This window comes from Sparus aurata, chromosome 21, assembly GCF_900880675.1.
Source record: "Sparus aurata chromosome 21, fSpaAur1.1, whole genome shotgun sequence".
In the NCBI taxonomy this organism is placed as follows: Eukaryota; Metazoa; Chordata; class Actinopteri; order Spariformes; family Sparidae; genus Sparus; species Sparus aurata.
This window is the reverse complement of record NC_044207.1, coordinates 9,327,788-9,349,807: the sequence shown is the minus strand read 5'-3', so window position 1 is coordinate 9,349,807 and position 22,020 is coordinate 9,327,788. Positions and strand designations below refer to the sequence as shown.

Here is a 22,020-nt window from a genome sequence, read left to right as displayed (position 1 = left end):
TCTCTGCTCTGGACACATCCTGTACTGGCAGAATAGCAGAAGCAACTTGACACATTATCATCTGTTTAAGCACACCGAGGAATAATGGTGTGTGAGGGGAATGAATGTGACTGCTGCTGCAGTAACACAGTGACTATGATGAGCATGTGAGGTGGAGATAAAATGCTGCTGCTCTGAGTTTTGGCATGAGATACAGTGACAGAGCAGCTATGCCAGGCATTTTAACACACACTGACATCTGACTGGAGCAGCTGTCACAGCACACACAGGTCTGCTCTTTGCTTTCTCAGTGTTTTTTAATGCATCACACTCATCACTGTCACTAGTATTTGAATACCAAGCTGGAAGCAAGTAGTTTCATGCTTTTATGGAGCAAGAGATGATTTTTTTTTTTTTATCATTGCGATCTTTATCTTTAAACAACAGAAACACCTCCAAAAATTCTACAGATCTGACAGAGAATTTTATCAGGTGATGTTATGGTAATACATGTCATGTCCGGAAGCCCTCGAATCACAAGGTGTCAAAGGACTTTGGCCACTAGAAATTGCTGTGTCTTGTGAGAGATGCTCCTAAAACACAAGTGAGCCACAGAGACAGAGATGCACAGGTGACTGCTGCTTCTTCTCTTCAGGTATGGGATTAAATATTCTTTCAAATCTGCAGACAGAGCAGCATTACCTTGATAGCATTTAGAGTGTTATAACTGTGTTTCTGTGTGATTAAGTAGCTAATGGAGTTTGGAGTATATATACTATAATATACTATACTATATTCAAATTTCTCTGTTCGAAAATTTGAACAAATGTCCTTTTTGGGACTCAAGCATGTTTTCTAGAAGCCAAACAATAATGCATCGATTGTGCAGTAGCACACAGTCAGGCTGAAGTGTAAATGTGGGTTTGCTGCCTGAGTGGGAGCTCATAAACATTAACAGAGTCATATGACTGTCAGTGTGACAAGCTGTTACCTGATAACTCCCATGAAGTCAAACCTCAACTGTATGCTTTAATTCTCATCCGAATGTTAAATTGAGAAGAAAAATAAATTGTGATTTAGCCTTTACAAGTCATGAAGTATCCGTTACAAATCCTTTGATCATTAACACACAAGATGCTGTCTGTGAATAAGGCCATTTGAGGTGGTTGTTCCATAATGATTATAAGCACCCTGTGAGTCTGTTGTGCGCTCACACTGGATAAGGTACAAAATTAAACGTAGCACAAGGATCTTTCAACTGGTCTTGATTCAATACTGTTCCCACTTAATGACATAAATAAGCATTAGCAACCATCAGTGAGAACATTGACTATTTGTGAATAAAAAAAAAAGAAAAGTTATTCGGAACGCATGACATCAGGTTGGATTCTGACTTTTCCAGGTTGAATAAGTCATAAATTTAAAACTGTTTTTTTATGGCAAAGTGCTGAGAGTGAATTATACGTAACGCTTCATCCTGCCCTCTCAGCGAAGTCATGTAGTGCAGAAACAATTGACGGGGGCAGAGAGGCTGAGACAGAGACCCTGCTCACTCTATTACAAGACACTGTACCATCAAAATGATTTTGCTGCTGTTATTTCAAGGTAAAAAAAAAAAAAAAAAGAGTGACAAACTGTCAATTAAATGTTTTTTTTTATTTATTTTAGCTGCTGTTAGAGTGACTGCTATGGAGGCCTTTGGCCTAAGGAGGACCCAGTCCCTGAGGAGTCTCTCTGGGGTTCAGGAGAGGTCATGGGCCATGCCAGTTCCCACCCGCTGGGAGAGGAAGTCTGTGTATCAGTTGGTGCAACAGTAAGTTCTGCACAATATACTGTAAATGCACATTCACAGACAGCTATGAATATTGTTAAATTAATCTGAGCACGCTTGAGTGTTCATACTTATGTTTACACTTTTACACACATTGGAAATGTGCCAGTATACTCCTGTTGAGGAAGCCAACAAGGAATAAAAGTTTTGCCCGCGGGCACGTGAGCAATTTCATTCACCTTTATGGCTCACAAATTCCCAGTTGATAGTTGGATTTAAACCATCATGTTCATTCTCAATGAATGTGTCAATAAATGTGTTCAAACAGCTACCAAAGCTCTGATGACCTGAGGAGCATTGACAAAGTGGAGCAGAAACATCAGGTAGTGCTTCTTTTTCTTTTTGTTACCACCAGTAATTAACAGTACAGACTTTAAAGGTCCTTTTTGTTAGAAATTTGAAAGAAAACCTTTAAAACAACAAACTGTCCGAAAACGAAACCTATCTTTATTTTTCAGGTGTCTGAAAGCTATGCAGACAGTCGACGTAGAAAGCTGGAGAGCAGGGAGAATCAACTCAAGTTTGAAAATGTGGGCCTCTGGGAATCTGGAAGACGCTCGAATCTGTCCAGGAGTCGCTCCATGGACTTCCTCCCTCAGAAGGCATCAACAGGCACCAAAGCTCTGCGTGCCCTGTTTGAGTCCAAGACCACCCTGCAGCAAGGCTACAGCAGCAGCCCTCGGCTGAACGCAGTAGCTGCTACTGGCTGTAAGACAGGGAGAGACTGCCCTCTGCAGGACTGGAGAAGTCACAACACTCCCTTAAAGGACACAACAAATCAGGTGTGTGAGTTTATTATTATTAGTTTATTTTACAGCATGATGCACCTACCAGATTTCACTACACTGGCTGTGCTCAGTGATGCATTTCTGGGTCCATTAAATCATAGAGTCGAAAACACCATGCAACCAAAGGAGGCAAATCATCTACACGTAATATTAACATCATTACATAACATAATGCTCATCTGGGTGCTCTCAAGCATTAAGTGAGCAGATGTACGAAGTGTTTAGACGACCGACAACCCAGGTCACAAACGTATCAGTTAACAATTCGTTTAGTTCACAGAAGCAGACAATAAACATAAACAACTAAACAGATGCTTCAGAGAGAAACATGACACCTGCACCTCCGGACAAAACCAAGTGCAGCCACACATGTTTTTAAAGGATCAGCTCAACATTTTGGGAAATTGATTTATTCAATTTCCCAAAATGTTGAACTGAAAATTCATTTATTTGTTTACTCATCTGCCTCTTGGAAAGAAAGCCCCAAAAAAGTATTTCGCAAAATGTCAAACTATTCCTTTAAAGGTGCACTATGTAGTTTGGGGGAAGAAATTCTAATCAGAAGGGAAAGATCTTCATTGACTGTTGTTCTATGCCTAAGGAAACTAAATAAACAAACTGTCTTTGTTTTCATGACTGAATCAACTGAACAAACAAAATTACCTTATAGGATAACACAACTGTTTTACTTGACTGTTTACTGGACCTGCCTCCTCTGCAGCCACAGGCAGTGTTTTTGGGACCTCGTTGTCCTCTGAGAACAGCTTGTTTATTCAGTTATGGAAAACACAAATACTTTGTATAATTACCTCATTAATAATGTACATTTCAAAATTCTGAATTTAAATTTATTCTCCGTAACTACATAGTTTTAAGTTGTCCGCTTTCCCAAACATGGCAATCAAAAACAGAAGTGTTGTACAGTGACATTAGTAACACCAAAAACGGTGAGTTTGTTGTGTCAGTTGTAACAACACTGTGTTGTATATCCACAGAGAACCGCCCAGGTGGAGCGAGGAAAGGCCATGAATGCGTTGCCAGAGTCTTACGACAGAGCATCCAGATACTCACACGGTGAGCAGTGGTGCTGGATTTCATGTTTATAGTCAACTGAGATCTGATAGGGCAGACGGGATTGGTGCCAGGGTTCCTTCAATGGCATGAGATCACTTGTATTTTGGTGCCCCAGTTCACAATCTGTTGTCCTGACGTTATAGAACTATTGAAAAGTGTTTGAAAACGAAGACCTCTGTCCCTGATCTTTGAGCAAATAATGTTTGTATTCCTGCCGGTACTCTGAAATACTGTATGTATGCTGGAGTAGCCCCACACCTCCAGTACATCCAATCAATCTAGCTTACGTTACCACAGACTAAAAACGACACGATGAAGGTTTCTGGGATTTAAAGTGTCACAATGATAATCCTGGCAGAGTTGGTAAGCATTGACCTCTGTGTCCTTTGGCCCTGGGAATCACAGGGAAACAGCTAAATAAAGACAAGGATGTGGCAGCGTAAATACATAACTATGTGTTTGGCACACATGCTTAAGATAGGAGTGAGGCTGACGCTGACGGCTCTGACCATGACGCAGACCTTGGCCTTGTGAGCTATGCCCCTCTGTGTCCTGGAACTGATATCCAATGTGTCGTAGCTCACGCTTTGACCCTGTGATGTGTCTAGTGTGATTAAGACACAGGACGTCTATGGTGAGGATAGCTGACACAGACATTTTAAAACTTCAGCCAGAAGTTATTGTTCAGCTGCAAGAAGATCATGTTAGAGCATAATAAATTAGAATATATGTGACAACATATGTGACAATTATATGAGAAAGTCTCTTTATCAGCCTTATCGGTGTGGCATTAAAAAAAAGATAATAGGACCTTCCGTTGGTGTTTTTTAAATTATCTTGTACACCAAACACCCACAGACACACATACTGCAGGTCCCACCCAGTGCCCGTTATAGTGGGTGACAATGTAGCTTTGGGAATGAGAGGTGGAGGGGTGCCCCAGTCTCTCAGTGACTAACAGAGGTGATTGACTCAGCCGAGCAGCAGCAGCCGCCGCCAGCCCACCCGCCCAAAATAGCCAAAGTCTTCCACTGGGGCAGCGGACTCTGATAAAAATCAGCTGTCACCGAGGCCACAGGACTAGAAAGAGTTCAGTCAGAGAGGAGCACTGAGAGAGGAGACAGGCTGCATCACCACATCACAGGGGCCTTAAGTTTTCCAACACAGCGGAGACACTCGGAGGAAGTGACAGAGAGCGACGCCGGATGGTATTTTAGTGAGTATTGATTTAATTTAAGTGGAGGAAATTGACGCAAATGTGTATCTAATACAAAAAAAGAGCAAGTGCCATTGTATAATAATGAGCGAGAAGGCTACCTAAATGTATAGATTTTCATATCATAGGTACTTTATTCAGTTGGATGAGATACTACTTTGTTTGATAAGCAGAATGAACATGAAGTGGAGTGGATGCGCTATAGCTTTATCTAAGGAAAACAGTTTTGAAAAATGTGCTTTTGAAAAAAGTAAAAATAATTGATTAGTTGATTAGTACTAATTAAAAAAAAAAAAAACTTCTTGGAATAAATTCTTAAATTACAGACTGACCAAAAAAAAAAACCTAAAAGAAAAAAGAAACCATGATGATCTCAAGGCTTTCCATTACTCTCTTCTTGTGGCTATTTCTTTGTGAGCGGTATCAGAGCCCAACACAGTCACAGAGTGTTGTGACTATGCTGCAGGCATCTTCATTAAGTCTTAAGTAGCTATCAATTTTCAGCCCTTTATCCCTCGAGATGTCTGGAATGGGGGGTCAGGCAACAGGGACACTCAATCATTAGCTCTCCTCCAATCAATCATCAAAAGAATGATGAGGAACAACTGAGAAGCAGAATATCAGCATGAAAGGAAAATCCGATATAACTTGTTTACTGTTTGGTGTAACTCACAGTGGCGTGATGTGCTCCAGTACGAGCAGCTTTTTGGCACGCTGGTTTTCATTACAGTCTGTGAATGTGGCCACAATTGCCGACAGCTGATGGTGGTGAAGGTGGTGGTGGTGGTGGTGGTGAAGAACAAATACCAACTGCATTTCACCACCATTTGTACAGCTGCCAGCGGCCCAAAGCGCCCCCCACATTACTGTGCCGCTAATAGCTCCGCTTCATTCCTGGAGAATGAGCCCGGATCAAAGAGATGTCAGCAGAAATACTTTAGATGTGTGGGAACCACAGAGACAGGTATCCATGGAGCCTTATGTGTTTGTGTCACTTTTCAAACCAGCTATTGATACCAGTCAGTGTGAGTGTACGGGTGCTGATAAGTGATGGAAGTTGACCTCTCAGTTTAGCGGGCGAGGACTCTAACAGGACACGCATGGCACTCGGTCGCCTCATTCTGTCTGCTCACCCATCTATGAAAATGCTTTAAGTCCGGGCTCGTGAGAGGCGCCAGCTTGCTGGTCCATCCTTTTGTGCTGCGAGGGCTTAGTGTGTGAAAAGAGGAGGTGTGTCCGAATCTGGACATTAGTTACAGCTGGATGGCAACACACTGGGCTGTTGACCTCTGGCCATATTGTTCACGGTGCTGTTGTTGTCGAAATATTTCCTGAACTTATCACATCTACAGCTGACAACTCAAACTGATCAGCTTTTATCAGCCGATACAATCTGATGACTTTTCTTTACTTGATTGATGAACGAGGTGTGTTACTGCAGGGTGAAACAGCTTCAGGTGAATGAATGCCACACCGAGCTGAGAGCATCTCCATGTTTTTCATGAGGGCAGGCAGTCACATTCCTTTGGTCAGGTGTTGATGGTTTGATGGCAGAGAGCTCACACAAACAATGTGCAAACAATCTGTGTCACTCCAGCTGAGCTAGCAGTTGCTGGGTTTTTTTTTTCCTCTTGGGCGTCACGGTCAGACCATGGCATGCAGTTTGGTGAGGGTCCCAGGCAGCAGGCAGTCTGTGTGGGCCTGTTTGTTTTGTCAGGGATCAAAGCCTTCATAAATTGATATATTTGTTACAATGTTTGTTTTTGGCACAAGAAAATCATAGCGGTCAATTTAAATAATACCTGAAATCACGGTTAGGAGGCCATACTTAAGGCCAGGGTGAAGATGAAATAGTTTCCACAAGTTGACAGGAAGCTACAACTGTGATAACAGTTTCCAGCCTCACTAAAAATACACACACTATGAACATACACACACGGTGTTATCACTAAAGTTGTTGCTGACTCTGGACACACTCTCCTGTGCTTATTTTGGGATACATCTGAGTTCTACTTTCACAAGTGCATGTCAACAAACCTAAACTAACATTTTATTTTATTTCAGTTATTAGATAGTATATAGATATTGGATTAATTTTGTCTTTTCTATTGTAGATGAAAAACATAGTCCAGCACTGACTAAGGGGGGCACCCTAGCAAGACAATCCAGAGACAGGATATCTACCTCCTCCTCAGTGAGAGACAGATCAGCTCTCTATCTGTCAAGAGCAGCAGCTATCGACTCCACAGGAGGCTCAACACAGCCAGTGAGTTCCTGACATGCCTCTCATTCCTCCCTACACACCGAGGTCAAGGGTTTCAATAGGGAATGACCACTATGTTCTGTCAGAATTGGAGCGACTCAACATTTTACAATAAATCTACTGTATACTTTAAATGAATAGCACATGTGCTGATATATACTGTTACAGAAAACCTTTACAAAATGCATGTTCCAAGCTGATCTAAATCACACTTTGTGTTTCTGTTTTTCAGCAGGAATTCATTGGTACTCCACGAACAGCAGCTAAATCCAACAAGGTACTGCATCGTTCTCTTCCTATCCTTTAGTACATTGTGTGGGTGCTGTTTGTAGGTTTGCTGTGGAACTGACATTTATTCTGCTTGTATGACCAAAGACACAGTTAAACTTTGACCCAGTACTTAAGAAGCAACACAATATGACATCAAAGACTTTCAGAATTTTATTGTCAATAACTCAATTATTTTTTAATTTATTATAATTGTTTTGGCATAGAAAATGTCAGAAAATTGTGAAAAATATAGGATATGCCACTTCCAAAGTCCAAGACGACGTTCTTAAAAAATATCTCTATATATTCTTATAAATATCTATATATTGTTTGGCCACAACCTCAAGATATTCATTAACAATATTACTCAAACCAATTAGTCAATTATCAAAACAGACGATGATTAATAAAATAGCTGAGTGATTGGTCAGTGTTGCAGCTCTATCAGAACAACTTAACTGCTTTAAGCACAGTGCCATATGCCTTTCCCATGGCCAGCAGATCTATTTCATGTCATATTATACTTTATGCATAATCAGGTTAAGAATTACTTGAAAAAGTTAGGGACAGTGCCATCAACAGAAATGTATCGGAGTTACAATCAGAGCAGATGACCCTTAGAACTGCACATTTCTCTAAATAACTTTAATATCTTGTAACCATGTGAACATGTTAGCATGAACTGTAAATTATTGACTCTGTGACCAAAAAAAAAATACAACGAACAGTCATATACTGACAGACCATCAGTGTCATTATAATATGAAATTAAGTGCTGAGTTTGAGTTTTCTGGGTTAAAGGCCCTTTTCTACACAGTCACCCAATTCTTGTGCACCAGAACAGTAACAGAGCTGAAATTCCTACATTATTCATACAATAACAATGGATCAAATGACTATCACTGTCTATATAAAATATGCCACATGTTGTGACAAATGTATAGAAAGCTATCGACCAACTGAAGTTTCCCTCAGCTCTATGAGTGTTACAGTGTCTTTGAGCTCATTGTTTTGGTTTTCCGTCGTTAGTATTATGATTGTAAAGAAAATCGTGGCACAAATGCAGTAGTAGTAATGCAACTTAGTGCACTTACAGTATAGACTGATGTCTGCTTACTAACAGCTGTTAAGTGTTTTGTTAACCCTGGTGTGACAAAGGATGGTTTGCTGTGAAAAACATCAAGCGAGCATAGAGAAAGGTAAGGTACGACTCCACTTGCTAACATGCATGTCTTTCTAATATTTGCACTATAATATTTGATAATATATTTGACTAATACTGTTTTTGATGACTGAAACCTGACAATATTACTCCCATCTGTCTTTCATTTAAAGATGGCTGAAGCAGCCAGGAAAGTCACTGTTTCACAATCTCATGATGAAGACGACCTGCCTCCCCCACCTCCTCCTCCTGTACCACCTAGACCCCTTGACTATGAAGGGCCTTTAGAATTAGGTAGCCTCCCTGTCCCTCCACCTAAAGACACATTCACCATGTTCTACCAGCAACGGCAGAAAAGTGAGCTGAAGAGGCTCTTTAAACACATCCACCCAGACCTACGGGCAAGTCTCGATGATGCTGTGGATGATGACATACTAAAGGCAGTGCAGCCGGAAAACACTCAGGCAGCGGATGCAGCTTATCAGGGGGAAGTGCAGTCCATGAAGTGGATCTTTGAAAATTGGACTCTGGACAATATTGGGGATCCTCATGCAACCAAGAAGCTGCTGTATGAGGAGGAGCTGAAAGGAGGAGATGTCAGAGGCACCTCCTCTATGTTTGAGCATATTGACAGCACCCAACAAATGTCTGCTAGAAGACAGACCTCCGTCGCAGGAGATGTGAGAACATCAATGTGGCTGTTTGAAACCCAGCCCTTAGATTCCCTGAATCAATCAGAAAGGGAAGAAGGGGAACTGGTCGAAGCAGTGCTGAGAGAACCCATCCAGCCAGGAGACGTGAGAGGGACTCGGCTGCTTTTTGAGTCTAAAACATTGAGTGACTTGGGGCGCTGCAACTCTATAGAAGATCATAGCTTCCTCAAACTGAGGTCTGAGCTGCAGGAGCAGAAAGGAGACATCCAGAAGACTGTGAAACTCTTCCAGCCAGAACCCTGCTGTGCCATCAGGGACAACAGTGGCAATATGCATGAGATTAAATCCATCTGCAGGGAGGAGATCAACGGCAGCAACATCAGCACTGCTCGCTGGCTTTTTGAAACCCAGCCCTTGGACCTGATTAATAAGGGAACTGAAGGGGTGAAAATAATTCGGGGTATATCACTTGAAGAGGGACACAGAGGAGGAGTTGACCAGAAGAGGTGGATGTTTGAAACTCAGCCAATTGACACAATACAAGAGGTGGTGGGAGTGGACAAGTTTGAAGGAATTGTGGCTGAATGCGCAGGAGAGGCAGATGTCGGCAACAAGAGGAAGCTCTTTGAGATGCAACCCTTGGCAGCACTAAAAGGAGACTCTGAAGAAAAGTCTTTGGAAAAGGAAGAAATTATTGGAGGAGATGTCAAGACTTCTCTGTGGCTGTTTGAAACTCAACCCATGGAGACCCTTAATGATAACTATGAAGTTGGGCATCTGAAGAAAGTTACGCTTTCGACTGATGAACAAGGAGAAGTAAAAGGCAAAAAACAGATATTTGAGAGCTGCAGTGTTCAAAAGAACATCTCAATCAAGGAACAAGAGATCGAAAAGGGTGACGTTAAAGGATTCAAACATCTTTTTGAAACAATTCCTCTGAGCAAAATTGCTCAGTCTGATGAGGAGATTGTTGAGAGGGAAAAGGCTGTTGCATCAGGAAATGTAAAAGGAAACAAAGCAATGTTTGAGACAACTCCTTTATATGCTATTAAGGACAGCACTGGAAACCTCCATAAGGTCACAACAGTCAGCCGGGAAGAATTAATCAAAGGAAAGGTCCAAAACTATAAGTGGATGTTCGAGACCAAGCCTTTAGATGAGCTCGCAGAGGGTAAAGGAAATGTTGAGGTAATCAAAGGCATCACCAGACAGGAGGATAAAATGGGCGATGTCAAGATGGCAAAGTGGCTTTTTGAAACCCAGACAATCGATGGGATCCATTCCAAGTTCAACCAGACAGAACACAACTCCTCTGTTGCAGAAGAGCCCAATAAAGGTGACGTCAAGACCTGTAAATGGTTATTTGAGACACAACCGCTGGACATTTTGTATGACAAAGCAGATAAAGCAAATGATAAAGAAGCCATTGACAATACCAATGTCAAGTCCATCACTTGGCTTTTTGAATCACAGCCTCTGGACAGCATTAAGGATGGCGAAGAGTACAATTTGAAGCTGTGCAGCACCATACAGGATTCTGTCAAATCGGAGGTTGGCGTTCAAACAGTCAAACACCTTTTTGAAACAGAAACCTTGGACAAGATAAGAAAGGATGCAAACTCTGAACATGATGTGAGGTGTGTCAGCAAGGTCAACTTTCAGTCTGGAGATGTTTCACGAGTCAGAGAACTTTTTGAATCCCAGTCCCTTGATGAAATAGGATCAGAAATGGTGACAACAGCATCTGATGAACAGAACCAGGATGAACACATTGAAAAAGGTTCAGTACACACATTTACCTGGATGTTTGAGAACTGCCCCATGAACCTGATCAATAAGGACAAAAATGATGCGGACGTTCAGAGAGACACTGATGCCAAGAGCGGTGATGTACAGAACAAAAAGTTTATATTTGAAACCTCCTCTCTGGACAAAATCCATGACCAACCCCTTGAACAGAACGCAGACTCCATGGAACAGCCTGTGAGCAATGTTGACGTCAAGTCAAGCACGATGATGTTTGAGTCTCTGCCACTGTACGCCATCAGGGACAAGGAGGGCCAGTTTCATGAAGTTACAACTGTGAAGAAAGAGGAGGTCATGAGTGCTGATGTAAGAGGAGCGAGGTGGATGTTTGAAACAAAACCCCTTGACGCCATCAAGGCAGAGAATGAAGTTTATGTGATCCGAGCTGTCACTCAAGAAGACGTCAAGAAAGGAGATGTCAAATCTGCCAGATGGAAGTTTGAGACTCAACCTTTGGACTCCCTTACCAGCCGAGATGAGGCCTCTGTCAAGGTCATTGAAGACTTGGGAAGTAGTAATGTGCAGCTCAATAAACAGATATTTGAATCTGAGCAGTCTGGCAACAAGTTTGTGCGAATGGTAAGTGTCACTGATGTCCAGCATGGTGATGTCAGGACCTCCACCTGGCTCTTTGAGAATCAAACCATTGACAGTCTAAAAGGGGAACCTCAGGAGCAAGGCTCATTAAAAACAGTCCACAGAGAAGATAACCAGAAAGGAGATGTCAAACGCTGCACGTGGCTGTTTGAGTCGCAGCCATTGGACAAAATCAAGGAGTCTGGAGATACCTCAGTGCATGGTCCTGAGGAGGAGATACCGAAAGCTGATGTGAAGTGCACTACCTGGCTCTTTGAGACCACTCCACTGGACAAAATCACTGCCAACAGCGTTGCTGACACCCTGTCCTATCTGTACCAAATGAGTTTTGTTCACTCAAGTGGCATCATAATAGAAGCAAATGAGACTAAAAATGTTAATATGGCAAAATACTTGCTTGAAAGCAACAAAGGTGTGCAAATCCAGAAAGAAGAGTCTGTTGGGGGTAATATCAGGAACATCATGTTACAACTGCTACTCAAACCAACCCTAAAGCCCCAAGTAAGTATCCTTAGAGAAACGGAGAAGGATAAAGTCAATACCACAATAGTAGAGCTTCCCGTCTACGAGTCAGCCACAACTATCAACCTCGAAAGGGATCAAAGAATACACAACATTGTCCAGATGATCGATGACTTGCTTGTTCAAGATAAGGATTTGAAAAAAGGAATCATAATGCAAGAGACTGCAGGGGGACAAGCTGAGATGACAGTTTATTCACTCATCTGCAGTGAAACCAGAACTGAGAGTCACGTTAGAGAGAGGGGAGATGTGAAGTCTACAATTGGAAATCTGTTGGCTACTGCCAATAGTCAGAGGACTGCAGCATCGTGTAGAGTGGATGAAAATGAAAAGGGAAATGTGAATTTGTACAAAAGCTGCATTGAGAAAGGAGATCTGCACTATCTGAAAACTCTTCACACTGAGGCAGCAGGAGATGAAGTTGATCACGGCCTTCAGGCGGAGGAGCACATTGATATAGTTCAGGGGGATGTGAAGGGAGCAAAAAGAAGTCTCTGTCAGCAAAAAGAGCAGGTTGAGCGAACCATTTCAGATGTTTTGCCAGGGGATGTAAAGAACACCAAAAAAGTGTTTTCGTCTGAGTGCACTTTCAGTGTTGACAATGCTCCAAAAGAAGAAATAATCCCTGGCGATGTCTTCACAGCAAAGCAACAACTTTCAGTACAGCCACCAATCACAGTAGAAAAAGAGGACATTGTGGCAGGAGACATCAAGGCAACAATGCAGTCATTAGAACGTGCCAAGCAACAGAGCATGTGTGTGGAGCGGGAGATCGTTAAACCTGGAACTATCTATGACATGGACTTGTCAGTTCAAGGTCCTGAGTTGGAAGTAAGCCAATCACAAAAAGAGGTCATTATATCTGGAGATGTGAAAGCAGCTAAAAAGTCCCTTGAAATGGCAAAGCAGCAAAGCATGCATGTGGAGCGTGACGTCGTTGTCCCTGGAAAAATATACAACCTGAATGTCACAACACAAGAGGAAAGCTCCTCAGCAGTGATGCAATCTACATGTTCGTCTTCCTCCAGATGCCAGCAAACCAAGACTAATCCAAAGGTCAGTGATGCAGAGAGAGGTCACGAAAGCCATGTTTCCTTTGAGGCTTGTCAACAAAGTGCAGTTATAGCCAGTAATTGTGCACCAGAATCACTGCCACCTTTTGTAAGTTGTGAGTGTAATGGTCAGACAACAGAAGATGAGACAGAGGAAGTTTTCAGAGGGGATGTGAAGGCAGCTATTAGGTCTCTGCAGAGTGCGGCAACAGGGCAGAAGCTCTTAGATAAAGAAGATATTGTAAAAGGGAATGTCCAATTGGCTCTGCAGTCTCTTGAGAAGTCTAGTGTAAATGTATCTAAAGGAGACTATAAGGCTGCAATGATATACAGAAATTCAGGGAAGGCTTGTTCAGGGAGGAGCAAGACTGTTCACAAGCAGTGTGTTGTGGTGTCTGTGCCTCCATCTGACACAAAATTGTCTCCTTCAATTTCAGTAACCTGTGAAGGACAACCATCCATAACAACACAGAATTCAACACCCAACCCTGTAGTAAATGGAAACTCTAAATCCTCCACGTCTGAGAGTGTAACCCCACCTCCGCTCCCTCAAAAGACAAGTGACAGACCACAGAAGCCAGCTTTGCTGCCAAAGCCACAATGGACAAAATCAGTAGTCGTGGAGGAACAAAGTATCCTACCAACCCCTGCTCCCGAAGTCTCTTGCCCCATTCAAGACAACATAAAAAGCGTGGTGATTCCACAGACCTTTCATGAAAAATACCACCAAAACTGTGTTGATAAATTAGTTCAAGACTCAAATCAATCAACTGAATGTCAACCAATGAACTCAAAGTCTTGGGAAAAGATGACCAAGAAAACAGAACAATTCACTGGTAGCAAATCAGACTGCCAAGTAATGACGTCAAACAGCAGTGAAGTAGAAATGGAGAAAAATGTAATACAGAAAATCAATGCAGCTGAGGAGATACAAATGTGCATGGAGAAATACGCAGAGGAGGGTAAACATGAAATGAACATCAGCTTGCGGGCTGCTCTGCAGAACTTTGAAAGAAAGGACAGTGAGACTCGAAACAAAAAAGCCCCATTGTTGTCCAAGAAGGTGAAAGTAATAAATGATGATGTAAGTGAGCATAAAGAAACCAATAAGGCCACTGCTCAACAACACAAACCACATCTGGCGAAACAACACAACACTGACACACAGCAAATGTCAAATACAAGTCCGGTTCATGCATGCCATGTAAAGCAAAATGATCACAATGAAAAGCAACCCAAACCTGAGGATAAAGTTGTTTTAAGAGAGAAGAAGGTGAAGGAGACAGAAGATGAAAGACGACAAAGGCTTTCTGTGCACAAGGAGGAGATCATGACAGGAAATGTGACGGCGGCAATGGAAATCTTTGAAAATTTGAGGAAACGAGAGGAACTCAAAGGAATCCTGTCTCAAGTGCAAGAGATAGAGGGAGAGACCAGCAGTGCAGATGTTAGCTCCTTGAAGACATTGTACGACAATGTCCCTGCTTGGATGGTCACACCGAGTAGAAATGCAAAGCAACGTAAAGCGGAGGAAAAGAAAGTTGAAGTAGTGGCACAGGACGATGATCTAGAAAGCATCTCCTCAGTCGAGACTGCGTTTGAAGATCTGGAAAAGGCAAGCAAAGAAATAATGGACCTGAAGGAACAAACCTTAGCAAAACTTCTTGACATTGAAGAGACAATTAAAAAAGCTTTGTATTCCGTCTCTAATCTGAAATCTGAGGCTGACATTGCAGGGTTGTCAGGACTGTTTGATGAGTCTTTAAAATCTGAGCAAAACTTCCAGCCTGCCAACAACATCAGGAAAATAAGTATTGGGTCAAGCAAGGCCAAATCAGGGCATACCAGGGAGCCTTCTGACGTGAATAAGCAGACAGTTTCGGATTCAAGTCCTTCTAAACAAGAAGTGCCCAGGCAGGTGCACACGAAGCCACTCAGCAGACAGTCCTCTTCCCAGTCCTCCCCGTCATTTATCTCCATTCACTCGGCTGCCAGGAGGCCTGCAGAACAACCAAAGTCCCCCATGTCAACGTTTAAACCCAAACCAGTAGGCAATTCTCAAAGCTGCCTCGATGCAAATATTGATCTGGGAAAGGAGTCTTGTGACAGGCTTCCACAACGCAAAGTCAGTGTGCTGGAGGTGAAAAGTGTTCCAGAGCAACCCGCAGGAATAATCGGCACAAAGACTGTCAGTGAAACATACGAAGAGACTGATGGCTTTGGCAATGTATTTGTTTCTTCTGTGACTTCAACATTTGTCACCAAACAGTCTGACAGTAAAGCATCTGCACTGTTTGAAGTAGTTGGGAGTCCACCCAGATATGAAGTTATGACATCGCCATTAATTCGAAGAGCTGGTCGCCCCTTTGAAGATAAAGCGCAGAGAAATGGCAAAGAGGAAGGGACAGTGTTTGTAACATTCAGCCAACCAAAGGAAAAGCACTAAAGACGACTCAAAGTGCATTTCCCACTCTCTTAATTTTGTGTATTTATTACATTGTTTTCATGAAAAGATTTTGTGAGTCACAAAATTGATCTTTCGAAATCATGAAAATGTTGACTTTTAATTGAAAAAAATGTGTCTTATAGATTTTATACAGTAACCAAATGATAAAAGTGTTAAGTTCTTTTATTAAAGCGAAGCATATAGTTGATACTTTCTGTTCAGTTGTGTAAATTGTCGAATAAATAACAGTTTAAAAAAAGTGATTGTGAAAACTGATTTCTATTCTTTAAACTGGTTCCTCATTATTATTTTACAAACATTTAAAACCTGAAGTGAGCTTAATGTTCACCACCTACCACATCAACAACAACAACCATTGGTGTTGCATGCTAGATTGCTACAAGCAGGTTAGCTCACAGTCACAGAACTTTTGAACTTTCAGACATTTTCTAAATTATTCTGGAAAAAGCAACAAGTAACTATGCTTAAAAGGGAAATACATTTATTCCCTTCTTGGTGTTCAAATGTAGTTTATACATCAAAGTTGTATAAACAACTAGCTAACCTTAAAGACTGGTAACAAGATAAAGCAGGGTGCCGTGATCAATCTGAAGACAACAAAATCCACCTACCAATGTCTCTAAAGCACATAAATTCACACAATATATCTTGTTGGTTTAACAAAATGATGGTGCACAACCAGAAACTTGCCATTTAGAATATGTGTCGGACTGGTCTTCTTCTAGGCTTTAAAAGTTGCTAAGCAACAAGAGAGACTCCTGGAAGTCATGTATTTCGCAAAATGTCTAAACATTGCTTTAAGTTATCAAAACAAGTATTGCCAACAGAAATACTTTCCATCCAATGATAGCTGCCATCGTTTGGTTGTATGACAACATGATAGCAAAATCTCTCTGTCTCTACTTGACCATGTAGCTGTTGCTCTGACCTCCAGGCTACCAGCTTCCTAGCTAACGTCATTTCAAAAGCCCTCTCTTTCTGCCTCCTACTGTTTTTGACCTGAAATGTTTTTGCACAAAATCCGACTTATGTTAAACTTTATCTATTTTATCATCATAGTTCAAGTCACCCTCCAAGGAAATGTGTTCTGCCTGTTTGACACCAGTCTATCCGATGGAAAAAATGGTGGCCAATAAACTTATCCTGCACAGGAACTGCTTCTGCTGTAAACACTGTGAGAAGAAGCTCAGGTGAGATATTTTTTACAGCGTGATAAAAAGACTCAAATCAACAATTATACAATAAAAGGATATTCACACTAATCAATACTGTAAATCATTACGCTGAAATTCTTAGATTGGAAATGCTGAGCAAAAACATTATCAGAGATGATATGTTGTGATTATTCCAAATCATCAATGCACTGAAATCATACACAGCAGCTGATCTAGCACAAATTAAACACCAACTGACAAATGAAACAATATATTGAATACATGCAATATTTGTTTACGTGTTTATGTGTTACTTTATTGCAGCCTACACAACTACTCATCTCTTTATGGAGAGTTCTACTGCATGTCTCACTACCAGCAGCTTTTTAAAAGAAAAGGAAATTATGATGAAGGATTTGGACGCAAGCAGCATAAAGACCAGTGGCTTCAGAAAGAGAAAGGCACAGATGAGCCAGATGCCATGTCTTCTCCCAAAATTATAAAAAGCAACTTAAACACGTCTGACGGCTCCAGAGAGTTCTCTGATGGTATGTTTACTCCAAAGTCGTCTGCCAAAGAGCCAACATATAAAAGTGGTGCTGATGTTAAGGGCAAACTTAAAATAAGCTGGCCTCCGGAGAAAAAGAGTGCAGGGGTTAATCCAGAGCAACGCACGTATGTGAAAAATAAGATACCTGACATTGGCAAAGCATCTACTCATAGGATGAGCTTTTCAGACAACAACCAATTAAAGATAAAAAATGTTGGAGAAATGAAAGATAAAGTGAAAACACTGTCAAGCTCCTTCGTTTCAGGGGTCAAAGAAGGATTTAAAACGAGCAATAACTCAACTGAAAAGTTGACCTCAGAGGAAACGAATCAAAGGGGTGATCCAACCAAAGCAGGGCATTTCAGAGACAACATCTCTCCGACAGTGCGTAACTTTCCTTCGCTCTCCCAAGAAAAGAGCATTACCTTCACAAACATAAAAACAGAGCAGAAAAATGTGGCACCCAGCTCAAAAACAAACTACAGTCCACCATCTAACAGGCTGGGCGCTTATCCAAACAAAGCAAGGAAGTCTGTACGGTTTGCTTCAGATGTTGATGTTACTCAGTATGACCTATCCTCTCATCAGCCCCCAGGAGCCAAAGATGAACAGCGCTGTATGCAGCTTTCAGATCAAACTGAAAAAAACAAAGTAAATAGATCCAAGGATTTAAAAGATGTCAGGGACAAAAATAACTCTGACCATTCGTCATTTGAGTTCAGCACAGAACAGAGTGAAAGTGAGGCGTACCTTGAAATCACTGAATATAAATGCCATGGAGATAAGAGTAATGTGTCGAAACAGGAGTCTGATGTTGAAGTTGAGAGCAGTCAAGACATCTCACAGACTGATGTAACAGTTTTGAATGGCGGTGTAGACAAGGCTGAGGAATCACTTGATAGTCAGAGATTGACGGAAACTGAGAGAGTTGTGAAACAAGAGCTACCTGAGATATCCCAAGTCATCCCAAAAGACTCTGTCAACCCGTGTGAATCAGAAAATCCAAGTACTGCACATAGTCCTGCAGAACATATGAGCGGAGAGGTGGCCAGCCTCGAAAGTAACAATAGTCGTGAACAGACTGAATCATCCAGTGACCAAGACAGTGGTGGTAGTCAGAGAAAGCCTGTTGCAAGAGTAAATTCTCTGAAGGGTTCTGCAAAACAGGCTGAAAAGCCAAAGGCCAAACTTGGGTCCTGGTCCAAAGGGAAGAGTCCTTTGTCTAAGCTCTTCACATCAGGTGGAAATGACAAAACAAACAAAACTGACCCAAAAGATGCCAAGAAAACAGATGTCAAACCTGGTGGTGGACTCTTAGGGAGACTCTTTCAGTCAACCTCGGAGAAGGTAGAGGACACAGCAAAAGTGGCTAAGCAAGATGACAGAAATGAGAAAGCACATGCTGATGACCAAAAGACAGAGGAGGTAAAGGAGGCCGTGATGAAAGAGTTGCAAAAAGAAGGCGGCATGTCTCAAGTTCCGCTTCAGGAACAAGAGGCTGGGGAGCATACAAAGGATAAGTCACATTCTGCTGAGCCCAACACACTGGACGGTAACAAAAGTGAGTTTGTAAGCACATCCTCAGAGCCATCCGACCTGCTCAATACTTCAAGTGAAACACAAAATGACTCTAGAGCTCTAGAAGAAATTGAGGCGAGTCCGACAGATGATCAGGAATCACATTTGCAAAGCAGTGAGGCTACAGGCCCATCTGTCATCGGTCCTCCCATTACTGTGCAGTCAGTGAGCTCAGTATCTGAGGAGTCAAGTGGAGGTGAAGCTTTGAGTGCTCCAGTTAATGATGACATTTTTGGGGACTGTGTCAGTTCAGCTGACAAAGTCCCAAAAGATGCCAAGAAAACAGATGTCAAACCTGGTGGTGGACTCTTAAGAAGACTCTTTCAGTCATCCTCAGAGAAGGTAGAGGACACAACAAAAGTGGCTAAGCAAGATGACAGAAATGAGAAAGCACAGGCTGATGACCAAAAGACAGAGGAGGTAAAGGAGGCCGTGATGAAAGAGTTGCAAAAAGAAGGCGGCATGTCTCAAGTTCCGCTTCAGGAACAAGAGGCTGGGGAGCATACAAAGGATAAGTCACATTCTGCTGAGCCCAACACACTGGACAGTAACACAAGTGAGTCTGTAAGCACATCCTCAGAGCCATCCGACCTGCTCAGTACTTCAAGTGAAACACAAAATGACTCTAGAGCTCGAGAGGAAATTGAGGCGAGTCCGACAGATGATCAGGAATCACATTTGCAAAGCAGTGAGGCTACAGGCCCATCTGTCATTGGTCCTCCCATTACTGTGCAGTCAGTGAGCTCAGTATCTGAGGAGTCAAGTGGAGGTGAAGCTTTGAGTGCTCCAGTTGATGATGACATTTTTGGGGACTGTGTCAGTTCAGCCTCTGTTGAGCCTTCAGCCATTCAGATAAATACTGATGAATCTGCTCAAAAGCCAAATGAGTTGCTTGATGCATCAGACGTAGAAGAAAGAGGCGGCGCAGGACTTCTTGATCTCAATCAAGAACTTCCTCAAGATACCTCTAATCTCTTTGTTCTGTCTGACTCTGAGGAGATCTTTGCGAACACCCCCGCTGATATATTTTCATCTTCTTTGAGTAGCGCAGCTTTGTCATCTGCTCCTGTTGATACTTTTAGCCTGCTTGACTCTCAGTCAATACCGACTGAGAACGAAGTAGTGCTCAGCATGACTGATCAGCTTATTGTCCCTGAGACAGCATCCGTAAACCAAATTGAGGATCAAACCTCAGGCACTGACTTTGACATATTCAGCTCAAATGACTTTCTGTTCACTCAGTCGCCTACTGTGAATGTGTCTGATCAAACAACAAACCAAACATCTGCCTTTCCCGATGACTTCTTTGGACTAAGTGACATCTCAAATGGTACAGGTGTGTTGCTTTCATCCACCTCAGGCACTTCTAACTCACTGGATGATCTGTTTGGTTCAGATATGTCCTCTGCTGCTGCTCCTTCAGCTCAGACGGATCTTTTTGCCAACGATATCTTTGCAGCAGAGCCACAGTTGCTGCCAGCATCTGAGCCGAGTGATGTGAATTTCTTTGCAGACAGCACAGAGCAACCAGCAGAAAATACTGTCACAAGTAGTAGCTGGATGGATGATTTACTTGGGTAATTGCAGGAATGTGTTTACATGGTAATAATAAGGCATCATAGTTTTACAGTATACTATGCAGGATTTTCCTGAAAAAACAATGCGGACTGTTCTGATTAGCAGTAATGACCCACTAGATGTGTGTGACGGTGTCTTCTTCAATGTTTTGCCTGGTTTGTGATGTTCCGGGGCGATAGTGGAGAAGGATAGTTGATGGTTGAGACCCATTACCAGGTAGTTACAGTAAATGCCCACATTTCAAGTTAAGTCATCATCTGCCAGCATCTGTGTTTGACCTGCTAATGAGACTCAACAATTTACGTTGACAAGCGTGTTTACAAACAGAACTGACAAATCCTACATAGTGTGCCTTTAAGGTGTCTTTGCAAAGCATTCCAATTGATTTGATAACCACTTAACATTTAATTACTAATCAAAGCCACAGCTAATACTTTTTCATTTGACATTGCTTTTTAAAAAAAAAAAAATTGTATCAAACACAATCTGTGACATTTATGTACTTCAGTTCAAATTTGTGGGGTAAATACAAAATGTGTCTTTACATTACAGCTGCAAAATTAATGTTTTTCATGACATGACATGATTTTCTTTCAAAGATAACATGAAGAGAAGCAGCGGACGTAACGTTTGCTATTAACTGTTTTTCAAGGGATTTTTCATGAATAAACAGTTAAAAACTCAAAGAATCGAGAATAATAATAAGGTGTAATTTGACCAGGAAATATTGTGATATAAAAATTCTGTGTTCTGAATGTATTGATTGATAATTAATCTGTAATAAAATTTCAAATTTGAGCACTGAAGCAGTTTTGTTTGATGACCCGTTGAAGTTTAAATAAATGGAAATACCAGCATCTCATACAGTTTAACTCCAGGCCAGGCCTTTATTTTTTTAGGCTCCTAAAGCAAATAGATTGGCATTTGGGGATAACGCTCGCTTTCTTGCACAGGATTAAGATGCTTTCACACATAAACGGTTTGATTGCAACGAGCAAAGCTAATCTATTTGCTGGTGGTAGCTTCAGATTCACGATACAGACAATAGAGTGCTGTTGATTTTTTCAAAAAACTCTTTGCAATAGAAATGAACCTTCTACTACTTTTCTGAAAATGCATTTCAGTTAATTACTCTATAAAGTGATATTATCTGGTATCAGCAGCCTTTAAAATAAAGATTTATACATTTTTATTCAAAATGTTAGAGCATTTTCAGAATGATTTTCAGTGATTTTATTGTCAACAATTGATATTACCATGTTAATTATGCCCTACTTAGATATTTAAAAAAAATCTTAATCACACTGTCTATACATGTTTTGCTCATTGCATGACAGCTCAGTTAATGTCAAATGTGGCAGCATGAGCAAACGAAAGAAAAGGGTTAGAAATCTTTGTGCATACCATTTCATTTTCTTAATGTCTACATTAGTCTAAACATATGATGTGATTGGATGAATTATGTGTTGTTACAAGTAAA

General features: G+C 41.6%; 2 protein-coding genes across 3 annotated transcripts; both read left to right on the top strand.

The window, feature by feature from the left end:
• The first annotated feature begins 370 nt into the window (after positions 1 to 370).
• xirp1 (xin actin binding repeat containing 1) lies at positions 371 to 13,858 on the top strand. Of its 2 annotated transcripts, XM_030403976.1 has the most exons (9): positions 371 to 634; positions 1,648 to 1,792; positions 2,079 to 2,133; positions 2,269 to 2,592; positions 3,594 to 3,672; positions 7,003 to 7,154; positions 7,384 to 7,428; positions 8,757 to 13,217; positions 13,651 to 13,858. In XM_030403976.1, the coding sequence occupies exons 2-9, from the start codon at positions 1,668 to 1,670 to the stop codon at positions 13,651 to 13,653; spliced, it is 5,244 nt and encodes a 1,747-aa protein (XP_030259836.1). In that variant the 5' UTR covers positions 371 to 634; positions 1,648 to 1,667; the 3' UTR covers positions 13,654 to 13,858. The 2 variants fall into 2 exon arrangements, with proteins under 2 accessions (XP_030259836.1, XP_030259837.1); XM_030403977.1 differs by lacking the exons at positions 371 to 634; positions 1,648 to 1,792; positions 2,079 to 2,133; positions 2,269 to 2,592; positions 3,594 to 3,672 and adding an exon at positions 3,974 to 4,888.
• Positions 13,859 to 18,265: 4,407 nt separating this feature from the next.
• Positions 18,266 to 21,341, top strand: LOC115573264 (midasin-like). The gene has a single exon (XM_030403975.1). The coding sequence runs from the start codon at positions 18,417 to 18,419 to the stop codon at positions 20,541 to 20,543; it is 2,127 nt and encodes a 708-aa protein (XP_030259835.1). The 5' UTR covers positions 18,266 to 18,416; the 3' UTR covers positions 20,544 to 21,341.
• Positions 21,342 to 22,020: the final 679 nt, after the last annotated feature.